Below are 13,024 nucleotides of genomic sequence, written 5' to 3' on the forward strand. Positions count from 1 at the left end.
GTGTTTTGTACAATTCTGTGTCCTTTGCCATGTTAATAATGATTCCCCCAAAAAAACTAATGTATAAATTGTGTTCCACTCTAATACATTAAATATTAAATTTTGTATCATTGAAAATGTCTTCTACAAGCAGTGACCTTTCACTATGAAAACAGACCTAAATGCTTCTATTTTGATCCAAAATTTTTCTGATCCTGTGTTATCTAAAGAGCATTCTGTTCCTCCAGACCCATTTTTTAAGGTATTGTCAGTATTTTCAAGCTCCCTAGTGTTTTGTGGTCAGATTACCCTCTAACATCACTGTGGATCAGCTCCAAAAGTTGGGATGGGGGAGACAACAATGAATAATTATTTAGTTAAACTGACAAAATAGGTATCTGACAGCCTAAGGTGTGAAGGCTAGAAATTTGAACTCATTTGTAGTTAAGGAGGAAAGTTTCAGGGACCTGCCATACTGGGTTTTTTCCAGCCTCCTTCAGGGAGGTCATCTCATGCAAACCAGTTCTTCCTATTCCAAACACCATAGCTTTCACTGGGAATGCCAAGTGCAAGTGGACTGGCTTTGGAATTGACAGGTCTGGATTTGAATTCTGGGTTAATAGATAACTACATGTCACATCTTTGCGTCCGAATTTTCTCATCTGTAATAGAAGAGGATTGGACTAGATCTTTCAATTCAAGGCCCCAAGATCCTCTGAACCCTTGATCCCAACCCATCTACAGAATTCCAAGGGAAAGCTAGAAGCCCTGGTCCCTCCTTCCCTTTCTAGGTGTGTAAGAATTGGAGGGGGAATGGAGAGAGTGGGGCATGCTTGCCACACTTGCTCTCTTCTTACCTGATCTCATCACTTTGTCTCAAATTTGACGTTGACTCTGGGCAGAAAGACTTTCGTACAGACAAGCCAGAGCAGGGCCTCTCCCAGGCCCCCAGGGAAGGTGCCCCAGTTCCCGCCCTGGCTGAGGGGTGGGGAGCACCCTACAACAGGCTTACGAAATGGCACCTCTTTTGTCTCCACCAAGCCCAGTGACAAAAGGAAAACTTGCAAACCAGCAGAAAAAATACAGGAAAACCAACCAAGGACTTTCCCCCCATTCACCTCCTTTTTGTGTTCTTCATTTTTCCTTCTCTCCCTTTTCACTCTTGAAGCATTTTCCTAAGATATCCCTAACTTTAACACTGCAGTGGGCTGCAAATACCTCAGTGATGGCCCCAAACATTCCTTGCCTTTTCCACAGCTCCCTTACACATGGTTTTGGTGGGGGAACTTTGGGGGACAAAGTTGGGGGTTGGCAAACAAAAAAAGGAGGTAAGACAAATCTACCAAGCAAAAAAAAGTACAAGGCTAGATGTCAGGAAATCTGAGGGCCAGTCATGGTTCTGCCATTAATTTTCTATGTGACTTTGGATGTTTCACTGTTCCTCAGTGGGATGCAGTTACTTCATCGGTAAAATGGGAATGCATCAGTTTTGCAGTTGGAAAGGATTTTAGAGATTAGTATGACCCCTTCCAAAAAACTCGCTGTTGTTCAGTCATTTCAGTCATGTTTGACTCTTTGTGACCCCATTTGGGGTTTTCTTGGTGAAGATACTGGAGTGGTATGCCATTTCCTTCTCCAGATCATTTTACAGGTGAGGAAACTGAGGCAAATAGGGTTAAATGACTTGCCCAGGGTCACACAGCTAGTAAGTGTCTGAGGCCAGATTTGAACTCAGATCTTCCTGACTCCAAGCCCAGTGCTCTATCCACTACACCATCTAGCTCCCTGGTGAACTCAAGAGAAGTTAAGTTCAGCAAAAATTGTAACTAGACTGAGGTCATTTAGATAGTATCAGAGCCAGGATGTGAATTCAGACCCACTGACCCCAAACTAGTGTACTTGTCACTAAAGGGACCATGGCTGCTTATAGACTCACGGAATGTCAGAGTTGGAAGAGACCTCAAAGGTCATCCTGTCCAAACCCCTCAGTTTATAGATGTGGACATTGGAGCCCACAAAGAAGAAGGAACTCCTCACAGTGACACAGAGAGGAAAGGAAACAAGGAAAAAAATAATAATAAAAGTTTTTTTAAAAAATTTGTCCCATTATTAAGGAAATATTACAACACAAAACTAGACTCAAAAATCTTCCCATCTTAAAGCTATTGATAGATGAAGGAAGCAAGACTAAAACAGGATTTCAAATTGCTACCATTCTGGTTAAGGAGAGTAAGGAATGGGAATTTCTATCCTTGCCATCTCAATGGATGAATCAAATTCAACTGGATCCTTTCAGGAGAAAGCTGACTAGAAAATTTGGAAGGAAAGCAGAAAAGCTGAAGATTTAACTCAATTCTTTGATGCAGAAGGGGCAGTAGAGCATTAGATTTGGACTCAGGGGATCTGGGTTCCAATTCTAGGAAAAAAGGAGGTGGAGGAGGAGAAGGAGAAGAAGAAGAAGGAGGAAGAGAAGTAGTAGAAGTAGAAGTAGAAGTAGTAGTAGTAGTAGTAGAAGTAGTAGTAGTAGTAGTAGTAGTGGTAGTGGTAGTGGTAGTGGTAGTGGTAGTGGTAGTGGTAGTGGTAGTAGTAGTAGTAGTAGTAGCAGTAGTATTCATATAGTGCTTAAAGGTTTGTAAAGTGCTTTACAAATACTATCTTGTTTGATCCTCACAACAATCCTGGGAGGTGGATGCTATTATTATCCCCATTTTGCAGATAAAGAAACCTAGGCAGATAGTTCAGTGACTTGCCAAGGGTCACACATCTAATAAAGTGTTTGAGGTTAGATTTGAACTAAGGTCTTTCTTTACTATTTATTACCTGTGTTACCTTGGGCAAGTCACAATTTCTCTGGACCTCAGTTTCCTCTTCTGTAAAATGAGAGTTCTAGCCTTCTAGAGTCCTTTCTAGCTCTAAATCAATGCCCCAAAGATTGTCTAGATGTAGACATGGGGTGTAGAGCACTGGGGAAGGTAGTTGAGGATAAATACAGATTAGGTAAATTGCAAAACTGAGTTAAGACCTGCTTTCTGGTGCAGTAGAGCTCATCAGGCATATGACAAATACACATAAATAACTATAATACACATTTCATGCACAAGACAGCTGCACTTTTGATACTACATAAGACTGAGAAAGATGAGATCATTTCCAACTAACAGGAGTAAGGCAGTATCAGAGCCTACTGCAGACCCTCCTTTGGCAGCGAGGTGATAATAGGGATTTTGGAATCAATTTCAAGTTCAAACACTATCTCAGACATCTCTTAGCTATGTGAACCCAGACAAGTCACTTAATTTCTTTCTGTCTTAGTTTCCTCATTTGTAATTTCCTCATTTCCTATTTGAAAAATAGCGGTACCTGCCTCTCAGGGTTATGGTGAAGATTGAGGGAGATAGGGAAATGAAAAAGCTTTTGAAAATCTTAAAAGAACATGTAACCGTTAGCTATTATTATTCTTATCATTAATATTACTATTTTAAGTTTTTTATGGTAAAGTTATTTTAGCTTTTTCAAACTGCTTTCCCATTTTCATTATCTTCTTTGTTCCTCATGTCGCTATAAGAAATCGCTTCTTCTTTCTGGGCTTCAGTTTCTGCCTCTATAAACTGAGGTGCTTGGGCTAGCTGGCCTCTGAGATCCCTTGCCACTGTGACATTCATTAAGTCAGGGCAGCCCTGATCCTTTTAAGTGACAAACATACAGGTTTGGAGCCAGTGGACCTGCCTCTGCCTCCTGGCTCTGATACTTATTATCTGTGTGATTCTAATTAGATGGTCTCTAAGGTCCTTTCCAGTTGTGAAACTTCTGCATCTCCATTTTACAGAAAAAGTAACTGTCCTCCTCATGGTGGAGGAGGCATTTTTGTGGGGCTTTAAAAGTTGCATGGGGGATGTGGCAATAGGGATTTGCAGGCATAGGGAACAAACACTATGAGCAAAGGTACAGAGAAGGGAAATATGGACGAAGCGTAGGGAGTGAAGATTAGACGGAACACATGCAAATGAAGGAGGAAGCAGTAGGAGATAAAGCTTCGATCACAAGATAGTTATCAGACTGTGAAGGACCTTGGATGATGGGCAAACAGCTTGAACTTACTCACAAGGGTTACAGGATCATCATTTTAAAGTTGAAAGAGAACTCAGAGACCCCCTAGTCCAAGTTATACTCATTTTATAGATGAGGAAACTGAGGTCAAAGAGGTGAAGTGATTTGCCCAAGCTAGTAAGTGGGAGAACCAGCAAGAGTGAAATGCTTCAGTTCTGCAGTTTTGAGCAAAAGATTTCAAAGGTTTAATCTGGCAGCTTTTAAAAGATGTGCTATTTAGGGGAGAAAGTCAAGTCAGGAATACTATTTGGAAGCTATTATAAGAAGCTGAGCAGGTGGTTATAAGGGTCTTCCTAGGGCAAGGGAAGCAGGTATGGAGAGGAGAGGATGGATGCAGGCGTGTGTAGCAAGAAGCCATCCCAGGAAGCATACCATCTGGTGAGGAATGCTTACTCTTGACACTGCTCCCCTCCACTCCCCCTTCGCCCCAGCTCTCTCTTCCAATATAAAGGACATACCTAGGCAGCTCCCACTGCTGACGTATCAGACCATTCCCTCTTTGCGTCCCCCCCTTACCTTTTCTTTACTGAGCTCTGGCTTTCCCCTGACCCAAAACTAGCCCCAAACTCATCTCCCCAAGATACATCCCTTGATGAACACCACCTGGCTTCAGTTCCTTCTGGGCCCATGTCCTTTTCTAGACTGGGAAGACTGAGCACCCTGCTCTGCGATCTGTCCATAGGAGGTCCTTAATAAATGTTGGTTAATTCTGAAATTGACAATGAAACTCCCTGAGGGCCAGGACAGTGTCTCCACCTTCACAATGGGAGCTTTCTGGATGGGGTTTAGTCCTCTTTCCCTCCTCTCACCTGTCTCCTCATGTCCAGACAGTATCTTCTAACACCATGCAACACTAGAATGGGAGTTTCTTCTAAGCAGCGATTGAGTCTTCATCTCTGAGTTATTTTTGTTGCTGTTGTTTCCTTCAAATCTGACTCTTCGTGATCGCATTTGAGGTTTTCTTGACAAAGATACTGGGATGGTTCACTATTTCCTTCTCCAGCTCAATTTACAGATGAGGAAACTGAGGCAGGGTCATACAGCTAGTCTGAGGTCAGAATTGAACTCAGGTCTTCCTGACTCCTGGTTGGGCACTCTGTCTACTGTACCAACTGGATGCTCCCCTGACATACAGTTATTATATACTTAGGCATATATATGTATATATATATATATATATTAAGAATATACAGTATATAGGTATATATTAAGTATATAGATATATATTTAATAAACATTTGTCGACTGATTGCTTGATTAAGGTACTGTGGTATATGGTATATCTCTGAAGAGATGTCTCTGAGGAGCCCCTCCCTCATCTCACTGGTTAGGGTCTAGAGCTAAGTAACTCTATGAGACTACAATTAGATTTGCAGGAGAAAGGAGGAAACAAAAAACATAGGAATATAGCTCCTCAAATCCTGCCCCAACTTGAAAAACTACCATAATTTCTCCTTGGGAAGACAAAGTAGAAAGCAGTTACAAACAGAATCCCTCCCCTTTTACTCCACCCCTCTAAAATGAAGAAGAGTTAAAAAAAAAAAAAAAAGATGGTGTGGTTTACCACATTATTTTATCCCATGCCTTAGACTTGAGAAGTGTCCTGTAGGCAAATGGGGCCTTTGACATGAGGAAACATAGCCTACTAGTTTAGGCAACCCTGGAAACGAAAGGGATGTCTCAGATTTACAGCATGTCCCCGGACCATTGATTTCTTCCCTCATCCCCTCTCATAGCTTACTCTCTGTCCCTAAGCAAGTCTTCTTGCCTTTTCTTGTCGGGTAAAAGCCTCAGGACCTGGCTCCCCCCAAAGAGCTCCTCATAGAAAGTTCCTATCTCAAAGGGTTGGGTGGGGAATGAGTCATTGGCTGGCAGCAGGGACACCATTTTGGCAAACACATCAATCACTCCTCCCATCCAGAACCAAATTCCTGTAAGGAGCGGATACCACTCCTTCTGCCTTCTGCACACCTGGACTTTTCAAGAAATGCTGAGTTCTCTGAGGCTGCACAGATTCAGGGAAGAGGCACTGATTTTTAGAACTTCAGGAAATAGCCTTAAATGGAGGCTAGGTTTCCTGGGTTCCATTTCTGCAGCTGAATATCCATCATCTAGATCCTTGTGCTGTGCCTCTGTCTCCCCATCATCCCAAAATGGTGATAATGAGGGCAAGCCACACACCCCTCCATGGTGTTGCAAGAGCTAATTATCTCCTATTTGCCAAGTACTTGGAGATCCTTAGATGAAAGTAGTGAGGACAGTGCGGAAGGTTATTATCTGATCTGAAGGACTGGGGCAGAGGCCTCAGTACAGACCAACAATCCCATGATGCTCCAGGACTGGGTCCAGGACCAGCTCCAGGATATCAACATTACATTCTTTATCACGGAAATGATTAAAAAACAATTCTTAAACCAAATAGAATCTACAATGTTATAGCTGTAAAGAGCATTCAAGATCATGTGCACTGGTTCCCATATTTTCGAGATGAAGAAGCAAAAAACTGTGATAAATGAGTCAAATGCCTTGTCCAAAAATCACAGAAATACAGTCACACTGTAGGGTCACTAGAACCCAGGTCTATTCTATTGCACTCTGCCACTTTTCGATCATCTATTAATGTGATTAAAAACTCCAGTGATACAACAACTCCAAAGAGAAGAGGTATGGATGGCATAGAATGCCCAGGGACCTGCCTGGTTGGTTACAAGTCAGTTCATCCATCCCTCTGCCTCTCAGCTAGATTGCACTGAAACTATTCCTAGGCTGGCAAAGCGAATAAAATTTTCCCCTTAAAAAAACAAGTACTTCAGTGGACCATCCCAACGTTTGTTGTTGTTCACTTGTTTCCGTCATGTCCAACTCTTTCTTGACCCTATTTGGGATTTTCTTGACAAAGATACTGGGGTGGTTTGCTGTTTCCTTCTCCAGCTCATTTTATAGATGAGGAACCTGAGGCAAACAGGATTAAGTGACTTGCCCACTTATACAGCTAGTAAGTGTCTGAGGTCAAATTTAAACTCAGGTCTTTCAAGCCCTGCTCTCTATCCAATGTCCCACCTCTCTGCCCATACCAATGTTTACTCCACTTCTAAAACATTTAACTCTTCTATCCCCAGCATTTCCATTTCCTAAAAGGAATACAATAATAAAAAATAAAAAGTCACATTATTTTTACAACCATAACAATATAATGACACTAGCTCCCCATTTTTAGGCAGAAGGACAACCTGCTTGGGCACTGTTTACCTCATCTGATTCACCTCACTCCCATCCTTATCCTATGCTAGTCAGCATAGTAGAGTGGAAAGAATGTGTGATGAAAGTGAGCATCTCAAAGGCCTGCATTTGAATCCTGCCTCCAACTTACTAGGGTAACCTAGTTACAGCCTTTTAAGGTCTCAGTTTCTTCATCTGTAAAGCAAGGGGGTTGGATCTGACTTCCTCTAAGATCTTCTTGACTCTGATTTATGCACTTCATCCTCTGTATTCTCTGAGGTCCCATATATCAATATATGAGTTCATGAACTCCTTTCATCATTCTCTCAACCTCTTATTCTGGGCTACTGAAAGCAGTGGATGCCCTTTGCCTCAGTCTCCTTCATCTTACTAAATAGGAAGCCCACAGAGGGCAGGCACTATCTCTTTGTAACCTCCATGGAATATTATCACAAGAACTCATATACCACAAGCCCTCAATATGTAATTGTTTACTTGGGCTCTAAATTGTTTCTTTCTTGCCCTGCATGCTCTGTCTCCCAATTAGACCAGAAGCTCCCCAATGGAAGGGAATATGGATGCCCCTTCTTTTATGTCTCTTGTGTAGGGTCTATTACAAGAATCTGTATATGGTAGATATTCAATACTGTTGATTGTAAAATGATGAGAAGAGAAAAAGAAATAGGGGAAGATTACTGTGATTATCTCTAGCATTCATTGGTTCTACGATCCGTATGAATATTGGGAAAATCCCCAACTCAGAATTATATGTTCTGCTTTTCCATCCCTGAGTGCCCTGTGATACAGTCTCAGTTTTTTCATCTGTAAAAGAAGAGGCCTTCAGATGGTGACAGAGGTAGAAATATAGCAGAGAGGAAAAAAAGGCATTAGTTCTTCCCCAGAGGAAAGGACCATAACAGATTAGCCATAGATAGCCTGATGGACTTTCTACAATACTTGATTGGGGGAAGTGGACAGAGAGGGTTGGAGGGAGATGAGCCAGATTGGGTTAAAATGGAAAAACAATAGAGTTGGCAGATAGAGTGAATCCAGGGGAAAGATATAATTCTTACTAGTTATTCTTGGGTTCTGTCATCTGCTAATCCTTAGGTTGCTGCATCCAGGGAACAAAGTCACCATCTACAGATTCAGTACTGTGGCATCTAAAGCATGTGAATCCTTCAGACTTCTTGACCTGATATTTACATGACTTACCTTCACTATGAAGCAGTGTTTTGTAACAGATACAGAGCTGACCTCAAAGCCAGAAAGATTTGGGTTCAATTCTGGTCTCTGCCATGTTCTGACCATGTGATCCTGGACAAATCACTTAATCACTCCTTGCTGTAAGTTGCAGTGAAAGTACTGAGCTATACTGTTGGGGGGAGTTTCTGAATAAGAAGATTCCCCATATCAATGAACTAAAGGTCTCATCCCAATCCTCTATACCTCCCCCGAAGACCTGACTCTGTAAATTCATCAGGTCTGGATGTGTCCCTTGAAAATGCTCCACCTCCCTCACCCTCCCACCAAAGATCTGAAGGTTCATAGATATCTATTTGCCCCTTCATGAAGGAAACAAATTCAATCCCTGTGGTTGTGGTAGACAGCAAAATGGATTGATATCTGTGTCTAGTCCACATTCTTCTGAAGATTTAATACCACTATATCCCTTCAGTCCAATCACAAATAAAACTATCTGGGGAGAGGGAATATTTGACTTTGGAAAAACCTAGTGATTCAAGTGATTCCCACCTCTTGAGTTCTCATTCCCATTATCCCAGGCCTTGCCCTAGCTGAGTCCTGAGGGAAGATAGGATATTAAAATTAAAATTTCTAGAACTGGTCTCCATCTGAAGCAGGAGTGGGTTCCTTTGGCCAATATGCATGAGTGAGAAATATCCTTTATTAATAGGGCCTGAAATGCTCTCCACTATAACTCATTCCAGTGTCTGGAGAGCTTCTTTCTGGTCACTGGAAACATAAAAGAAGGGAAAAGAATGGCTGTAGCAAGGGCTGCTCTGAGTCTGACCTGCTCCCTAGAGAGGGGTGAATAATTCTTGAATCAGTCAGCCACTTAATCCAAAGATATTTATTAAGCACCTACTATATGTCAGACACTGTGCTAACCACTGGAGCTACAAAAAACAAAAACTGAAAAAGATAGTCCCTATTTTCAAGGACCTCATAGTCTAATGGGGGAGAGAAGGTGCAAACAATTATATAGGAACAAGCTATATATGGGATAAAAAGGAAATCATTAACAGAGGGAAGGCACTGAAGTCATGGAGGACTGGCAAAGGTTTCTTGTAGAAGATGAGGTTTTAGCTGGAACTTGAAGGAAGTCAGGTAAGCCAGGAAGCAGAGGTGAGTGAGAGCATTCCAGGCATGGGGGAAAAGTCTGTGAAAATGCCCAGAGTAGGAAGATGAGTGCTTTGTTTGAGGAACAACAAGGAGACTAAAGTTACTGGATCACAAAGTACATTGTGGAATGAAGGGGGTAAGAAGACCGAAAAGGTGGGGGCAGGGTGTAAGTAATAAAAAGCTTTGAATGCCAAAGAGAGGATTCTACTTGAAGCCAATAGAGCAAGAAGCCAAAATGTTATTATTAATCTGCAGAAAACATCAAAAAGCCTAATACTAGAAAACTGAGCTTTAAAGAGATTCAGAGACTAATGTTGTCATATAGCTAGTCAGCAGGAGAGTTGGGACTTAAATTCAGGTCAGTTATCTTTCATCTCTATTGTGTTACATGTGCGTGTGTGTGTGTATGTGTGTGTGTGTGTGTGTGTGTGTGTGTGTGTATCTATGAAGTCCACTCTGCTCAAAAATCTGTGTATCCCTAGGTATGGAATTTTATAAGATCCAAGTCTACATGGGCCATAGTAAAGGTACCAGAAATAAGCCTCTCATATTGGCTGCTTGACAAACAAGTAAATCACATCCCCTTCCTCTTGTGCTCAGACCAGCACCTCCATTTTGTTTCAGTCAGTGGTTGAGAGATCGGAAGGAAAATTCTTCTTCTGAGCCAGGTACACCATCCATGGGAAAATCCCACAAGAACATGATTAGCTCACCACCACAGATCTGTTACCTCTTTTCCAGTTCACCTTCTGTCTCAGCCTGGATTTTGTTTTGTTTTGTTTCTCCCAGCCCCTGACTGATTATATGTCTGGCTCCACTATCAATTATTCCACTTCCTCTTCTCTAACTCTTCCCCACCCCACCCCCTACCCAGGATTGTCTGTGTACCCAGCTCCTCCTCATTCCCATAGCCTCTCCTGAACGGAGCAGAGATGGAACATGCCCCAGCAGCAGTCCTGGGTGAGTAATGTCTGAAGTCCCGCCAACTAAGAAGGAAAAGAGAAGGGATGGTTTGGGGATGGCAGTGGGTGGGGAAGAGATTTTTAACTGACTGTTATAAAGGGAGGGATAGACTTGGCAGGGGACACATTTGAAGACAGGGTAAAAAAGATAAGACAGTGCCCCCAGTGTTTTCTTCCTACAAAAATGTCTAATCAAAGTGACACAACCCTGAGAGTGTATTTGCAGAATCAGCAATGGATATTCCCATAGAAAGTTATGACTAGAAAGCTCTCTGAGTAAAGTCAGTTCTGGGATCAAACCAATTAACAGAGTGAGTGACCCAGAAACAGCCAAAGATAACCTTAAAGAGCCTCTGCCACAGCCCTCAATACCTCTGTAATTCATTAAAAATCAGTTTTCTTCAAGGCACAGCCTTGTGGGGCTGCAACTGGACTGAGAAGGTTTGGGAGATGGAAAATTCCTAGGCCTGCAAGAAGACTAGGAACCCTGATTAACATGGAGGGAACAGCTGACCAGGAGGAAAACCAGCATTTAAGATCTGTGAGTACTAAGGGATCTTGATTGTAGAATCTGACCTACTATAGCAAACCTTTTTCAGTAGCTATCCCTCCTCCTTTTCCATCCTGAATTCTTATCATGCGCTGCCAAATACAAACCAGAGAATTCTTCTCAAATAAAAAACTAAATTTCTTTAGCTTATTTCCTTGCCTCCAGGAGCCCACCATAAATGGAGTTGTATTAGGTTTTTTTTAAGATTTCTCAAGGAGAACTCCACAGCCTCCCTCTGTCGCCCATTCCCCAACAACATATACTATCAGTAGATTGTGCCTCTTTGTGTGAAGCTATATCCCTCATGGAGCACCATCAACTGATTTTATCTGTTCTATCCTCAGCGAAGATGAATGACAACTGGTCACCTTTGCCAGGGTCAGCCTGGGCCAGATCTCAGTCATGAAGGATGTTTTGGCCAGCAGTATTTATGAAGTCGTGAGTAATCAGTGGGACAAAGAAATGAATCTGCCACTCAACTTTATTCCACTCCTCAGCCCTGGTTCTACAGTCACCCAAAATAAGATATTCTCTGCAATCACTCCCAACAGGAGTTCGGGAAGGAAGGAATCAGATCAAATAAATACAGACCTGGATATAGCCACACCCCTTCTTTCTACCCTTATCTAGATACATCAGAGGATATAGGTAAGATTTCTGCTCCATTAGAAGTCAAGGGTGAAACAAATTCTGTTGGATGAGCAACAGGAATAAAATGTAATGGGGTGACTGCCATGCTCTGGAACCATGAGTATGTAAGTACTTAAGAGATTTAGGAAAGGGTCAGTTCTGAACACGTACCTAAGGCCCCCATGGGAAAGTGCAAAGAATACTACTGGATTTGGGGTGAGGAGCCCCCTGACTTTGAATGATGGCTTGGCTATTTTCTTTTGCAGCATAGCTTGGGGCAAATCACTTCATTTCTCTGGGACTCAGATCTAGAAAGTGAGGATTTGGCATATCCAGTTTCCAAGACTCCTTCTTGCTCTAAATCCTATTATCCAAAAGAAATTCCTGGGACTAAAATAGAATACTGAAGCAAGATCAGATCCAGGAGTTTCTGGGTTTGATGGGTTTTTTTCCAGAATGACTGTGGGATGTCACTCCCCTCTCTGTGTCTTATTTTCCTCACCTGTAAAATGAGGAATTTGGACTACATACTTCTGAGGTACCTTGCATCTCTAGTGATCAATCTACAATTATGTCTCTAGCTAGAATTGTTCCATTAACTGACCTGAAGAGAATAAATTGCTTCCAAATCCCACCCTATTCAAAACGGGAAGAGACACATACAAAAGAGATTTATGGGAGACATTCATCTAAGACATTCAGAAATATCAGACTAAGATAGAAACAGGAGATCCCATTAAGAAGAGCTATGAAACAGTTAGCAGGTCCCTAGAGGAGGGGTATTACCATTTGGACATTCCTTGTCCTTGACATGGTCATTGAGTCTCACCTGAAAAACAGTGACAATCACATGCCTATCGCACATCAGTTCTCCAGATCTGCAGTCTGAGAACCTTAAAAACTCTAGATTTTTCAAAACCAAAGTGAGTTCCTTACCGGATATCCCCAGGAGCCATTGCCTGCCTGGAATTTGGAGTAATAGGTACTCCGGCTGGTGGTCCCAGAGCTGTAATTGTCAGTCAAACCATCATACATGGAACCTGGAAAACAGAGGTACAAGATTAGGAAAACCAACTCCTTCATTTGTTGTTGAAAACCACATCCATTAGTTACCCCTTTATGGACTCATGGACTATCTCCTCTAAAGTCATCTTAACTTTATGTCCACAAAACCCCGAAGAAAGATACAATAGAAGAAGTGATGTGTACATCA

At 42.1% G+C, this 13,024-nt stretch overlaps 1 protein-coding gene across 2 annotated transcripts in view; it reads right to left on the reverse strand.

Annotated features, from left to right (window-relative positions):
* Window positions 1-13,024, reverse strand: part of PKP1 (plakophilin 1) — a 77,625-nt gene that overhangs the window by 46,029 nt on the left and 18,572 nt on the right. For both annotated transcript variants that reach the window (XM_072648230.1, XM_072648231.1), the window contains exon 2: window positions 12,748-12,851. In XM_072648230.1, coding sequence (XP_072504331.1) covers window positions 12,748-12,851 — 104 coding nt within the window. The remainder of the gene's footprint in view (window positions 1-12,747; window positions 12,852-13,024) is intronic.

The sequence above is a fragment of the Notamacropus eugenii genome, chromosome 2, assembly GCF_028372415.1.
Source record: "Notamacropus eugenii isolate mMacEug1 chromosome 2, mMacEug1.pri_v2, whole genome shotgun sequence".
NCBI classification, from domain to species: Eukaryota; Metazoa; Chordata; class Mammalia; order Diprotodontia; family Macropodidae; genus Notamacropus; species Notamacropus eugenii.